Here is a 13,996-nt window from a genome sequence, read left to right as displayed (position 1 = left end):
AGTAAACGGTCCAGGGGGCCATGGATCCAATGGGTTTCCACACTTTCAGTCCTTGCCGTAGGTCTGCCACGGTTGGCAAAGGAATGCGAAGGAGGATACCCGGCTCAAGAAGCCCAGTCGTATACACACAGGTAGTATTGTTATAGAAATGAAATAGACGGCAATGACCATTTGAAGAAAAAATTGAAAATCTCAACCACTAGCACGGGGACGTGACGTTCTCTTGCTTTCGCCGACGGGGCGGACGCCGGACCGGACCGGGAAGGGAGATGTCGTATCTCCGAGAAGCCCGCACACGTGCTCCAGAGCACCGTGTGAGCGCCTCTGGGCGAGGCGGTTCACAGAAGAGGATCGGGATGCAAAAAAGGCGCGCCGCGCAAGCCTAAATTCGCAATAAATAGGGGGGTTGCAAGAGAGTCGAGCTAAGTCAGTGGGCGTAGGTTCGAGCATTCGAGTGGCTATGGGCGGTAGGTTCTATGTAGGCTGTGTACATCGTGAGTACTAACCAAGTAATAGCCCACGAAGCAGTACGGGTTCTCGGGACAGTGGAAACGGCAAAGAGTTTTCTGTCGGACGCATGACGAGGTGGATGGGCGGCCTAGGGCTGGAGATTGATAAGATGAGATTAGATGCAAGCAATGGAGGCCCGAGTGCCGTGTCAGTAAAGGGTGAAAGGGCCAAGGCTACTGACAACCGAGATGAACGAATATGAAAGCCTTGATCGTATCTTGCATTGCACCATTGCGATTGCAGTGAGACAAGACGACTTTGGCGCTCTCTTCCGTGTTGTCTCCTTTCCCCTATCAGCCGCAGGTCTGCAAGTATCGAACCCGTGAGCCCATCGTGTTGAATCCTACCATATGCCATGTCTGGGGAAGAGACAGCAGAACGAGAGAGAGGAAGGAGAGTGCCCTTGTCTTCGTTGGCTGTGTTCGCATCCGTACCGTGTGCGCCGACCACGCAGCAGTATCACCTAAATCAGTGACAGGGGTAGATGACATGACCCGCCAAAGGGGTGCGATAATTCCAGAACCGAGGCCGGAGGTTCCATGATTTTACGAAGAAGTATTGAAGCGAGGACGCAAACAAATGGGTCACTGTCCCCCAGAGCCTTTTGTCAAATCCAGCTTTCTCAAGGGTCAGATGCTTCTTCTGTCCTTCTAGAAAGACGATGAGACAGGAGAGTGAGTGCCGGGCAGGGGCGTGCTTGTGAGGCTATGAGGGCATTACCACTTGACTGGATTTGACATATTGTTTGCAGTGGAGGTGCTCACTCTCTATTGAGACCCAGCTCAGGGACCCATCACCACCTCAGCCATTAACCGGGTAGCTTCAAAGTCACTTTGTCTTCCTAGCCACTTGCCGGAGGGCGCTTATAGGGAGAGTCGGAACACTGGAGACACCGGCCAGGCGGATCCATTGAAAGCACGGGCTGGATCCGGGGGGTCGGCCGAACCCTTGACGGACTTAGCTAAGCGAGTGAAGAAAGGTACGGGTAAACCGAAGAAAAAAAAAAGAATGAACACAGTAATCCTCATCTTGGGGGTTGCCGATACTCGTTTTGAGCACTGATGATGGGAGCCGGAGGTCCAGCCATCCCCTGGTCTCATCTCGAGCTAAATCTGGCGTCCTCAAATGGAGGGAAAAGGTTGAATGATACATCGATACAAAGTCTGATGTGTTGGGGGCGACTATTGGGGTGGATGTGGTCACATCGGATGTAAAGTCAGCGTCATGAAGTGTCTTTCTGGCATCTGCACGGTCAGGGAGGAAAACGTAGAAATGATACTGCCAACAACGCAACGATACATACACTGGCCACGCTGCGGCTTACCGCGACCGCGGCGTTCGATTGCTTCACGGACATAGAAGTGTGGTTGATCCTACGGATACATGTGGGCGGAGAGACGTGGCGAAGGGTCAGCAGACAGAGATGAGATTGATAACAAAAAGTCAGGGGAAGAAATCCACACAGATCTTACTAGGATGACCCACTCTGCCTGCCACTGACCAGATTTTCAAAATACCAGATGCAATGATAGCCTCGATAGGGAGAGACTGGGACTGGGGGAAAGGTTTTGACAAAACAGGATGGAAAAGCTGGAAAAAAGAGGTCAAGTGCCTACTGGCTGCTGGCAAGCCGGGTCTTGGGGAAAAGCGGGCCGCTGATCTCCGAGGCCGCAACAGACGAGACCCGAGGTTGGACTCTGGAATCTGGACTGTCCATTTGAGTGTTGAGCTGGAACACTTTTGAGGACACTGTCTGGTACCGCTCTTTCGTTTCTGGGTTTTCTCCCCTTCTTCTTGACCTATTCCCGGTCTTGCTATTCTGATGTCTACGGAAATATTGGGACAACAATACATTCTCCTCTCGTTTTCCAGGTAAATAAATGTTGGCTCACTGTGTCGCCATGCTCTGCCATTTATCAAAATTCAGTAAACACTCGGTACTTGTTATGAGGAACTCCAAGGGTGATATGCCTGTTTGCATCTTAGCAATGTGGACATGCCAACGCATATCTAGAGACATATACTCAATGTTCCAAGGGCAAAGGTGCCTGATATATCAATCGAAGCCCGTGCCTTATGGCCAAAAGTCCGTTGGCGTTGGAAGATACCTTTGGTAGGCCGGGCTGTAGTTCGCCCGGGAGTCCCTGGAAAACCACCTCAGCTCGCCTTAAACCCGCTGGGAGGAGAAACTTCTATGACTTCTATGACCCAACCAAGTATCTTCCAACTGCCACCAATGTACCTTACCTTGCCTTGCCTTGATGCATCTACCACTCAACAAGATAGCTACGTTAGGTAAGGTAGTCAAGAGATGTGCGGAAACTGCAACACAGAGCATGTCTCACCGACCAAGTAATAATTGTTTACCTGGAGTCTTGGGCCAGGTAATGTGAGGTATGTGATTTCTCCCCATTCTCTGGGTACGAAGTACGCAGTACTCCGTACCCAGGTGCCAATACCTTAGCTCCCCTCTCTTTCTCGGCCCCGACATCCAATCCACAGTAAATGTACCTTCACGTTAGCCCCGGCCTCCACTGCCTGTGCTTTACCTGACTCTGCTAGCTCCAATTGGCCTTTTTTTTTTTTTTCCCTCTCCTGCTAGTTACGACGTGGTTTGGCCTTCCTTACCTCCGCCGTTCCTACAACCTCAAGTCTCGCAACTGCCACCTGCATACCAACCGTGCATCGCAACTCCCAACGCACGGCGCCGTGAGCTTCAAGGTCGCTCGCTTCTTCCTAATAGCTCCCATTGCACTCGCCCTCGTCATTGCACGCCGTTGCCCGACACTTGTCGACTTTTCCCGGCCGAATCCATCATCGACGGGCCTATCCGATTGTATGCCCAGAGCCATAAGTTTCCCTAGGCCTACGAGAGCAGATCGCGAGTGAAAAGGAAAGATAAAAAAAACCAGAGAAGCCATCGGCACAGACGGCCAACGCGATATTTTCCGTCTCTCCCTCAACGAGAGCTCCTCCCGCCACATCCGTGGTCGCCATCGCCGACCCCCTCGATCCCCCTCCAGCTGTCAATCTGGCGGCTCTTCAGCCCAAGCCCTACGGCGAAGCATCTGCTGTGGCCGCAATGGCCCAGCCCAATGCAGAGCCCGCCGAGGAATACGAGTGCGCAATGCCCCCATCTACACATTCATCACGCCCACATCTTCTGCCGCCACCCTTCGCCCTCGACTCCTCTTGACGATGACGCACACCATACCAGTACCCTCCTGCTGACTCTTTGCTCTACCAGCTATGAATCTCTACCGCCCAACTTTTCCCTCGTGCAGAACATGGCTGCTGGGGCATTTGCGGGCATAGCGGTACGGCATACCCTTCACCTGCGGTCTCGGCCCCGAATGAGCTGGCCCGCCTTCAAGTTTGATATTCCACAAAATCCCGGATGCTGATCATTACATTTGCAGGAGCATACCGTCATGTATCCGATTGACGCCATCAAGGTACGATGCGGCTCCCTTCCATAACTATAGATATCGCAGACGATCATCCGCTAACCCCGAGCTTTGCAGACTCGCATGCAGGTCCTGAACCCCAATCCCTCGGCCGTCTACAATGGTGTGATTCAAGGTACATACCGCATAGCTAGTCGCGAGGGCGTCCTGAGCTTGTGGAGAGGCATGTCCAGTGTTGTTGCCGGTGCCGGTGAGTGATTCCCTACCAGCACGACCGCTATTATGCTCAATGACTCCCTTTTACTCACTATTCTAGGTCCCGCTCATGCTGTTTACTTCGCTACATACGAAGCTGTCAAGCATGTAATGGGTGGCAACCAAGCTGGTGTCCACCATCCTCTGGCTGCTGCGACCAGTGGTGCTTGCGCTACGATCGCCAGCGATGCGCTGATGAACCCTTTCGATGGTGCGTGGTCTTAACGTCATCTTATTCCTCCACTCGGTATTCCCAGTAGCTGACGTCGAGTTCATTTCAGTCATCAAGCAGCGCATGCAGATTCAGGGGTCGGCCAAGATGTACCGTACCATGACCGATTGCGCCAAGTATGTCTACAAGACTGAGGGGTTGGCGGCTTTCTACGTCTCTTACCCGACCACGCTCTCCATGACGGTGCCCTTCACTGCCCTCCAATTCTTGGCGTACGAGTCCATATCGACGGCCATGAACCCCAACAAGGGATACGATCCCACAACGCATTGCTTGGCTGGTGGTGTCGCCGGTGGTTTCGCTGCCGCTTTGACTACACCTATGGATGTCATCAAGACGATGCTTCAGACCCGAGGAACTGCCACCGACCCAGCATTGAGGAACGTGAACGGATTCATGGCTGGGTGCCGGTTACTGTACGAGCGTGAGGGTTTCCGCGGATTTTTCAAGGGTGTGCGCCCCCGCGTGGTGACCACCATGCCCAGCACTGCCATTTGCTGGTCTGCCTACGAGGCTTGCAAGTATGTTGCCCTTAATCACTCATCAGCAAAGCACTGTTCTAATACAACAACCTTGCAGGGCCTACTTCATCTCCAAGAACGACAACCCGAACCCTTGAAGGCGGTCCGCCGCTGCGCATATAGAAAAGAATGTCATTGACGATTCGATCACCGATTAGAGCGGTCTTGTAAATTTAGAAATCAGGGTCGAGGCCCATGAGGAACTCGGACCACCGAATTGGTCTTTTTATACTTGGGGGTACAATAAGCACGATACCAGCATTCCCGGCGAGCATTACTCTTCCTCTGCTAGGTAGTGGCGCGAGGAATGACACACGCCGTCTTCCAAGCGGGTCTATCTGGTGCCGGGGAGCTGGTGGTTTGGCAAAACGCAACGTTTGAAAGGATACTCAACATGTTGGCGTCAGGAAATGACGGACTTGCCTGGAGTTGGTATGCTCACGGACGGATTTATAGAAACTAATCTGATATGCCGTCCCTCACTCTCCTCTACATTCGCCATGATCTGCCATTGGCATGTTCTGCCTCCACAGGCCTGTGACAGCAACAGGTAAACATCACTGAACTACCGTTTCGGAATTTGTCAAGCATTCAGGTGATCTCGGCGCGCGGGATTCACGCTGAGTTAAACTATTAAAAGCCTCCAGCATGCGAGGCTTGTCCTCTGTCGATAACATGATCTGTATGGTCGTCTTCGTCTCCTTCCGAACACCGTCACTCTGACGGCAAGCGCAATTGTCTTGACGACGAGACTTGGTGACATTTCAACGCTTCAAACCGAAAGCCATGATGGAAAGATGTATTGGCACATTGTGCATATTTCTGACAGCTTAGACAATGGAATCGACCCCAGATATCTGGGGAAGTGTGCACTTGACTGGCTTCTTGCCTCATGGCCTAGAGCCGTTTCCCCGTCTCAAACTACGAATGACGATAAAAAGTAATGCCGGCCGTTGAGTGAGGCCCCGTGAAACTCCAGGCTTTGACCTATAAAACTCCTTGATTCCATGCTGCGCTCTCTCAGAGTCTTTCTCAATGCTGTCACAACCCCGTCTTCATTAGAAGGGGAAGCCGCCACCACCGCCTCCTCCGCCAAACTTGAAGTGGAATTGCTGGCCTCCACCGCCGCCGCCCTGCTGGAACATGAACGGATGGCCGCCGCCAAAGGGGTTACCCTGGAACGGGCTGCCTTGCTGCTCCTGGTTGTTCGGGTCGTCGCCGCGGTCGAAACGTTCGCGGAGCTCAGGGTTGCTGAGGACCTCGTACGCCTCATTGATGGATGCCATCTTCTTCTCCGCCGCCTCCTTTGTGAGTCCCTGCTTGGCGGCCTTGTCGGGGTGGTGGATCTTGGAGAGCTTGCGGTACGCCTGCTTGATCTGTCGCTCGTCGGCGTCGTGAGAGACGCCGAGTACCTTGTAGTAGTCCTTCGTCTTGCTCCGCTTCAATGCAATCTGGGCCTTTTGCATGAGGGGCTGGACAACGTCGTTCTTGTCCGGGCGGATTTTGCTAGCCTCCTCGAAAGACCTGATGGCCGCCTCGAACTCTTCTCCGTCCATCATGACCTTGGCGCGGTATAGCAAACCATAGAAGGATTGCTCGTTGAGAGCGAAGGCCTCTTCGCAGTATTGCTTGGCCTTCTTGCCGTTCATCTATGGCGGTTGTTAGTCAAATCATGTGCAGCTTCTTCCGTTGAGTGCAGTACTTACGTCGTAGTAACCTTGGCAGGCCATTTCTGCCACTTGAATGTACAGCGATGACTGAGCATTGGAGGGGATTGTGCCGTCAGCGCGCAATTCCTCGACTTGGGTCTTTATGTCTGTGATCAATCCAGTGTCGTCGGCAGAGTCGATCAGGAGCTTGACACCAGTCATGGGCTGGTTCTTCTCGAAAGCTTTGTTAACCCTGTTCAGGGTCTTTTCAATGGCCTTTTGTTGCTTCAGAAGCTTCCTACAAGGCTTCGAATCGGGATCGGAGTGCAGGCACTTCCGCGTCTGGGCCATGCCGTTCTGGAGATCGCCGAGTCCGTAGAAGGTGATGGCGGCGATCTTGATGTGCGGCGTCGTGTCTCCCGGCCTCATCTGCAATACGTGGTGCAGATCGCTCATGCCCTCCTCGACCTCCCCCCGCTGGAAACGGCAGCGCGATCTCATCTCACGCAGGGAAATGGCTCGGTTGGCGGTCATGATGGCCTGACCGGCATGTCCCACGCAGGCTTCCCAGTCGCCGCTCTTCTCAGCTGCCTCAGCGAGATGGGCAGCGCCCTGAGCCTCGTCGAGAGCAGCGAGCTCAGCTGAAGCGGGGTCCTTCTTGGCCAGTTTGTACTGCTCCCTTGCGCCGTCCCAGTCTGCAATCTTGGACTTGATCTTGGCTAATTGCACATGGGCACCCTCGAAGCCCGGCTTGAGTGACAGAACCTTGTTAAAGTCTTCGGTTGCCTGGTTCGTACGGCCGAGGGAGAGATACGTTGTCGCGCGCTTGAAGAGCGTCAAGTAGTTAGAAGGATCGCGGGCGACGGCGGCATCGTAGTACACAAGGGCATCGGACGTCTGGCCCTTCGAAAGGTGAGCTTGGGCGGTGGTAAGGAGGGAAGACACGGGGGTATCGGAGGGTATCTGGTCGGCGGATATGGCGAGAGTGGGCGTCGAGAGCAGACTGGCTGCGAAAGCCAGGGCGCAAAGGCGGACGTACATGGCTGGCGCCAGGTGATTGCGAATAACGAGTGTAGAGGAATCTGTTGCTCAGAGCCGGATATGAGGGCGGGAGTATGTGGACAGGTTTCGAAGGAGAAAGAAGACAGGACCCAGGCTTAAGAAGAGAGGGGGGGGATTGGGGCGGGTATAAAGAGAGTGAGGAAATTGGAAAAGTTGTCCTCAAAAGAAGCCAAGTAATACGGATAGGATGAAAGCTACATATGACCATATAAAGCTAAGGTTGTGGGGCAAGTAGTCCTTAACGGGCTGACAGTGACAAGCCTCCTTTGTGTCCTTCTCCCGGAGATGCTGTACGTTGTTTAGGAGTACACAAACACCAATCGGCTCTTTTAATAGCCATAATTGCCTCGAGCAACTGGCCTACCATGGCAAGGCAATACCAAGTCATAGAAATGAACACGAATCTCCTTTTCCGTGAGGTTCCTTGGTAAATAATGCATGGCAACCCGGCAAGCTGGATAGCCCATTACCTTGAAGTTACCACCCCTGGAGGATCGAGTCGCAAACTCAATATTCCGTCAATGAATGCGACGGGGACGCTTACTTGGGAGACGCGCTGAAGTGTCCAGATTTCAGTAGACACAACGGAGATCGGGTCCACTTAGCGCTTCTTTGCAGGGGTCTCATTCACACTCTGCCTAATTAGGTAGAGCTCTGTACCTTACAGAGAACTACGTACCTTGCCGTTCGTACCCTGCATTTCACTTGCATTGCTTTTCAGAACCTCCCGCCGCCAATCAGTCGCGAGACAAGGCAGCCAATGCACCCCAAATTCCTTGACAAAATAACAGGCAACGACGACAACGATAGCTGCCGGTAACTCTACTGCTCATACCAAAGAGGGGTGCCTCTACTTGAGTTTCTATACAGGAAAAGAGACAGCTGAACCTCACCGCATCTCAACATGGCTCATCTTCCACCTTCAACAGCCATCTTCTCACCCTCGATAGCCCGCATCGCCGCCTCCACCGCCAAGGACTGGAGCTATGTTGATAGCTGGCTCGCTTCAAAATACCAGGGCCGTTCCATCCCGCCCTTCGAGCGCAGTCCCGAGACCCTCAAAGCCCTCCTGGCCCTTGCCAACATCAACGAAGCCGCAGATGAGGAGCGTGAACTAGTCGCTCGAGCCGAGGCCGCCGCCCTCCAGGAGCTCAGCATCGCCCAAGACCGCTCGGAACCCCAATCAGACCTCCCGACCTCGGCCACCGTCCGGGAGAGGATTCTCGGCACCGTACAGGATCACCTTACCCGTGAAGGACGCACCGCGCTGAATTCTCTGGCCACCCTGGCATGTCAGCTCTCCGTAGCCCACCCGGATGCTGAGAGTCTTGGCCGTTCCATGATTGCTCTGCACGCCGAAGCCTCAGAGCTAGAGCAGATGCGCGTTCGGGTGCACATCCTCCAGAGCCATATTGAGCGAGAGGCTGCCATGGCCCGCGAGATGCTGCGCACCTTGAGAAGCGACGACTACAAACCCGTCGCTGACCTGGCCCGGCAGAATTTGGACATGCAGAGGAGGATTAAGACGATGGCCGCGCGCATCCCCGAAATCAAGGACCGCATGGCTACCCTCAACCAATCCCCAGCTGTCTCTCATCCTACCATCGAAAAGGTTGCTCAAGACGAGGCCGGCTTTCTTGACCTCCTTGCCCAAAAGAAGGGTCTGGATGCCGAAGTCGGCCAGTTCTCCGCTCTCCCCGATGATGTCGCAACAGCCCGTGCCGAGTTAGAACACCTTCGCGCAGAAGTACGGGCCGTTGCGCAGCACCGCGATGCAGTATTCGAAGGACTCGTTGAACGCGAAAGTCCCCGCAAAGGCCGTTGATGATTATTCTACTTCGTTTACAATACAGACACTTACAAGCGTACGCTTGCGTGTGTTGGGGGTATTTGAACAATGATTCGCTAAAGGCTACCAGTCTGCATCGACCCTTAGCCAGGCCGCTTTCCCCTGACTGCGCCTCCCAGGTTCCTAATCTGCCGCATTCCCAAACCTGATCTCTTGGCTGCCGGTGGTGCAGGTGGAGGAGGATCTTTGATTGGAACAGGTGGCCCGCTTGTGTTGCGTGCCTCTTTTGGTCCCTTGGAGTCGAGGCTTTCTCCGAGCCGCAGATCCGCCACACCGAGGTTGCCGCGGCCTTCCTCAACATCGCCAGAGTGTCTCTGAGCTCGGCGAGCCCTTTCCTGGACGGCGCGGAACTTCTCTAGTAGCTCATTCCATCGAATGATGCTATCCTCTCTACTCTTAAGCCTATTCGGCCTGTCGTAACTTGAGCTTGCAGTGGACGGTGGATTCCTATGAAGTCAGGGTCAGCAATTGTCATGTAATTACATGTTGAGGTTGCCAATGTCCTAGGGACAGGTACGGCCCAGTAGCACTTACACCTTGGGGGCAATGTGGAGGTAACCGATTGAACTGACAGCGTTCAAGCGATTCTTCAGGGCGGCAAAGGCCGAGGACTGGGGGAGGAGCATCAAAAGGCCGTACAGACATTTGTACAAGTGAGGAAATTTCTCAGGCTCAAGCAGCTGCAGTCGGAGGTCTTTTGATCGTTAGCTGGAGTGAGATCATGGGCTGTTGGGAACTCACAAGTGAATACAGGAGATTCTATCAACTGCACCAACTTATCAATCTGGATGAGAATATTCACCGTCATCTCCAGCTCGGCGCTGTGACCGCCCCATTAGCCCACAGTGGTCGTAAGAAAATCGCAACAAGCTCAAGACTCACAAAATTTGCAGAAGATTATAAGCCTGCTCGTAAGCCTGCGCCAACAGGCAGAGGGAAAAGGTTGCGACGGCGTTGTGGCACCACGAGCGGAACAGCGCGACAAAGAAAGTTTGTCCGTCCTGTGAATTGTTCGTAAGCAAAGTAGTCGAAGTAGGAAAATCGGTAATCTTGCCTTCGACTCTAGATTCCGAAGTCTCTTGCGCAGCTCCGACAGCTCTGGAGCAGTGATGAGGTTGTTGTTCAGATTCTGCACCATTATGCTAGCAAATTCGACATCTTCCTCCTTTTCGATACAGTCTGCGAGTGTACGGTATATCCTCTCCGCGCTCAAGCTAACGCAAAGCTGACGGATGATCAGGTTCCCTCGTGTCTCCAGCAGTTTTCTGTCAGTAGCAAACAGCTGCAACAAGTTGACCATGAAGTTTGAAAAGTAGTCGTCTTCGCTGTTGCGAGAAATCTGTGACAGTAGCTGTAGATCTTTCGTGACGACAGTTTCGGCTGGATCCGAGAGCGTCTTAAGCAAGGCAGGGAAGGTTCCGTCGTTGAACGCGAGAACTTTCCGAGGAGCCTTCCTGTGAAGCATTATCAACCACGTCAAGGCCGCAACGCGAGTTGCTTCATGGTCATTGAGGAACAAGAGCGTCAAGGCGTTCACGGCTGCGGCATAGTCCAGATCTACCTGGGGATGGTTATTTGCTAGCGGCGCAACAGGTGTCGAGAGAGAACGATTGTGTCCCTGGGCTGGGGTTGGGCTCCGCATTTCGAGGTCCCGTGAACTAGAAAGAGAAGCTCGTGCACTAGATGGCCCCTCTTGCCGTTCACCGGATACTGGAATGCGTGACATGGACTGTGAGTTGCCGCCGATTTCAGGCTCATCAGAGAGGGAGACGACGTAATCCATTAGGCCTGCATTGACGCGTGCGGCAGCTTGGCGTATGGATTCAACACCACTGGCCATAGCAGGTAGCATGTGAGCCAGGACCTTAGGAGTGAATGGTAGCACCTCTTCGGGGCAAATGTCCAAAAACTCAACTATCCATCGTAGCGACTCCAAGAGAGAGTCCTCCTCTATCACACAAAGAGTCAGCTATGATTCAGGCTGAAGCTCCGTGGCGGTGTGAAATGCAAGCCTTACCAAGGGGCGAGTCCAGAGTGGCGGTCAATATCTCGAGAATTTTTCGGTAGTTGATTTGGACATCTTGTCCTGGTACCCAGTCTTCCTCGCCGCTACTATCATCGTCATCGGATTGCGAATCAACCTCATCGCCCTCCTCCGGACCGATTTGGAGACTCCCCGAATCTACAGACTCCTCGCGTTTCCGCTTTCCGCCTTCACGCGACTTCTTGCTCTCGGCGATGCCCTTCTTGATCCTAGATATCCTTTTAATTTCGCTAAGAAACTTGTCGAGGCAGGCTCTAGTTGCAACGTGAACATCTCTATTTGGGTCACTCAGAAACCTGAGCAAACCACCGAGGAAGTCAGGGAGAAATGTGACAAGTTCCAAGTCGGGAATAGAGTCGAGCAATGTGATCCAGCCAACTAGGAATTGGCGGGTAAAGGGGTTGATGACCCAGATGCGCTCTTGGAGGAGTGGGATGAACCGGCGTAAGGAAAAGGCGGTGGGAGGGGCAGCGCGTTCTTCAAGCTCGTCTTTGTCGCTAAGCTCCTGCTGGTCCAACTCTCCCTCAAGGACGGATACGTACGACGCAGCGGATTCAGAGACAATGTCTTTGATGAGTCGGTCGAGCAGCTCGGCACCGTTTTTAACGGATAACTCAGAGTCAGCTCCCAGCTGTGTGTGGTCAGGTCAGAAATGCGGGCATAAGGAGACATTGAGGGGTCCTTTTTCTTGACTTTGACGTCGATTGTACTAACCTTGCAGAGTGCATCGAAGATGTCGTTAAAGTATATCAAGATCTCCCCCTTGGCGACCTTGGCAATATTGTACATGGCCTCGCAGGCATAGTATCTGACTCTCGCATCTTGATCGGTGAAGCATGCTAGCACTGGCGGAACGATCTTCTCGAGATAGCGGGGTAGCTCCTATGATGTTGATAATCAGCCACAAAGGTCCGGGCCGATAATATTGGTAACAGTCAGTTCATGAAAGATGCATGTTGGCACATACGTGACCGAGGGCGATGGCAGCTGCTGCCAGGCCTATCAAGCCTCCATTTCGGGCATGTGGTTGATGGACGGCGTAGGCGAACTCATTGCAGAGTTGCTCGAGGATTGCTTGGACTCTTGGATAGTCTCTAGTAACTACTAATTCTCGGATGACCCGTTCGAGCCTAGGGTAAGTGGGAAACGAAAGAGTCAGCCACGAGTGAAGAGCATGAGGTGAGTATGAGACGAAGTGAGATGGAGTGAGTGAGAATGGCAGTTGGGAATGGGAAGACGTACTCAAGTGCGCCGACCTTGCGCTTGTCATAGAGCTTATCGTTCAAAGCTCTCTGGATGCTGACTTCCATGGTTGATGGCGAGGTCGAGACAGCAACGACGGGATCATGTCCCGGAACGTTGGCGTAGGACCTTGTATGAGACGAGTCGGGTGCAGTCCAAGTCCAGGTGAGGTTAAGGTAGGCACGAATATCAGTAGTCCGCGTTGGGTCAAAATGGTGGAGAAGGATACGGATAAGATGACAGGAGCCAATGGAGAACTAAACTGAGCTGAGCTAGGTGACCTGAGCTGGGGTCACTCCCGGGTCACAGTGGCAGTATCCGTGTGTTTAGTGGGAAGTGTCGGGGACTTGGGGACTTGGAAGCCGTCACTGAAGAAAACTAAACAAGTTAGGAGTTGCAGATGGAGGGAATGACGAAATGTTTAGAGGTGCCGCGTTGAAGTGTGATGTCGCGATAGGCGCGCGGAAGTGAGGCTGCAGCCGGGTTAGGAGCAGGCGAGACAAGAAGGAAGCAGGCTTTGGGACCGTGGGACGTCAAAAAGAGGCGGGTGCAGGCGGCAGTCGGAGGTGGTGTGGCGTCACTGGCGAAGAACCAACCACTGGCACCCTTCCATACCTAGGTACACTCAAGCACCCAAAGTACCTTGCTCATGGGATGTACCTTTTTCCGTTTCCTCCTGAGCACCCGCACCTTGAGCAAGGTGCCAAGGTACTTGCGAAAGGCAGCTCCAGATCTTCTTTCCGCGTCTTTGGGAAGCCAAGTTACTCACAATAGGTACCAGACATCTCGCTTTCGAGTTCTGCACCTCAAGACGAGTCACCTAGATGCGGATACATGAATTACAGGAAGCCACAGCAGCCCAAGGCACCTGGGGGGGAACTGCAATCTCCAGCGACTGAAAGTGCGAGGGAAGGTGCTTTGGCATGGCTCAATACAGTGGGACAGCCAAGGTAATATAGTATCAAGTGAAGAGGTCCCTCCCCAGGTATTGGGTAGAGTATGGTGGCTATTTCTGGGACTCTGCAGCCGTGCGAACCTATTGTCATCCTGATAACTTAGTTGACATGAGACAAACACTCACCTTGGTTAGCGGGGTAATTACTGGGAGTAAACATTCAAGTAAGGGAGGCAAACATCGACGACGTTGATCATTGCATTGAACTGCCATTAATGCGTCGATGCAACTCCTTTATCTCCGGACAGGAATCTTTACAAACTTGGAGAC

General features: G+C 53.2%; 4 protein-coding genes across 4 annotated transcripts; 2 read left to right on the top strand and 2 right to left on the bottom strand.

The window, feature by feature from the left end:
- Window positions 1–3,592: 3,592 nt before the first annotated feature.
- CABS01_05477 (uncharacterized protein) lies at window positions 3,593–5,023 on the top strand (the record flags this gene model as incomplete). Its single annotated transcript, XM_060538847.1, has 7 exons — window positions 3,593–3,630; window positions 3,758–3,827; window positions 3,930–3,965; window positions 4,035–4,167; window positions 4,234–4,383; window positions 4,454–4,925; window positions 4,984–5,023. 7 exons carry the CDS (start codon window positions 3,593–3,595, stop codon window positions 5,021–5,023), a joined length of 939 nt encoding a protein of 312 aa, XP_060405109.1.
- Window positions 5,024–5,983: 960 nt separating this feature from the next.
- On the bottom strand, window positions 5,984–7,615 carry CABS01_05476 (DnaJ domain-containing protein; the record flags this gene model as incomplete). The annotated part of the gene is made up of 2 exons (XM_060538846.1): window positions 5,984–6,574; window positions 6,632–7,615. The coding sequence occupies 2 exons, from the start codon at window positions 7,613–7,615 to the stop codon at window positions 5,984–5,986; spliced, it is 1,575 nt and encodes a 524-aa protein (XP_060405108.1).
- Window positions 7,616–8,540: 925 nt separating this feature from the next.
- On the top strand, window positions 8,541–9,461 carry CABS01_05475 (uncharacterized protein; the record flags this gene model as incomplete). Its single annotated transcript, XM_060538845.1, has 1 exon — window positions 8,541–9,461. The coding sequence occupies one exon, from the start codon at window positions 8,541–8,543 to the stop codon at window positions 9,459–9,461; it is 921 nt and encodes a 306-aa protein (XP_060405107.1).
- Window positions 9,462–9,568: 107 nt separating this feature from the next.
- On the bottom strand, window positions 9,569–12,839 carry CABS01_05474 (uncharacterized protein; the record flags this gene model as incomplete). Its single annotated transcript, XM_060538844.1, has 9 exons — window positions 9,569–9,932; window positions 10,020–10,179; window positions 10,227–10,306; window positions 10,368–10,486; window positions 10,621–11,435; window positions 11,503–12,160; window positions 12,244–12,411; window positions 12,497–12,659; window positions 12,772–12,839. The coding sequence occupies 9 exons, from the start codon at window positions 12,837–12,839 to the stop codon at window positions 9,569–9,571; spliced, it is 2,595 nt and encodes an 864-aa protein (XP_060405106.1).
- Between the last annotated feature and the right edge of the window lie 1,157 nt (window positions 12,840–13,996).

The sequence above is a fragment of the Colletotrichum abscissum genome, assembly GCF_030869225.1.
Source record: "Colletotrichum abscissum strain IMI 504890 chromosome Unknown Scaffold_11.1, whole genome shotgun sequence".
In the NCBI taxonomy this organism is placed as follows: Eukaryota; Fungi; Ascomycota; class Sordariomycetes; order Glomerellales; family Glomerellaceae; genus Colletotrichum; species Colletotrichum abscissum.
Note: the sequence above shows the minus strand (reverse complement) of the source record. Positions and strands in the feature narration are given on the sequence as shown.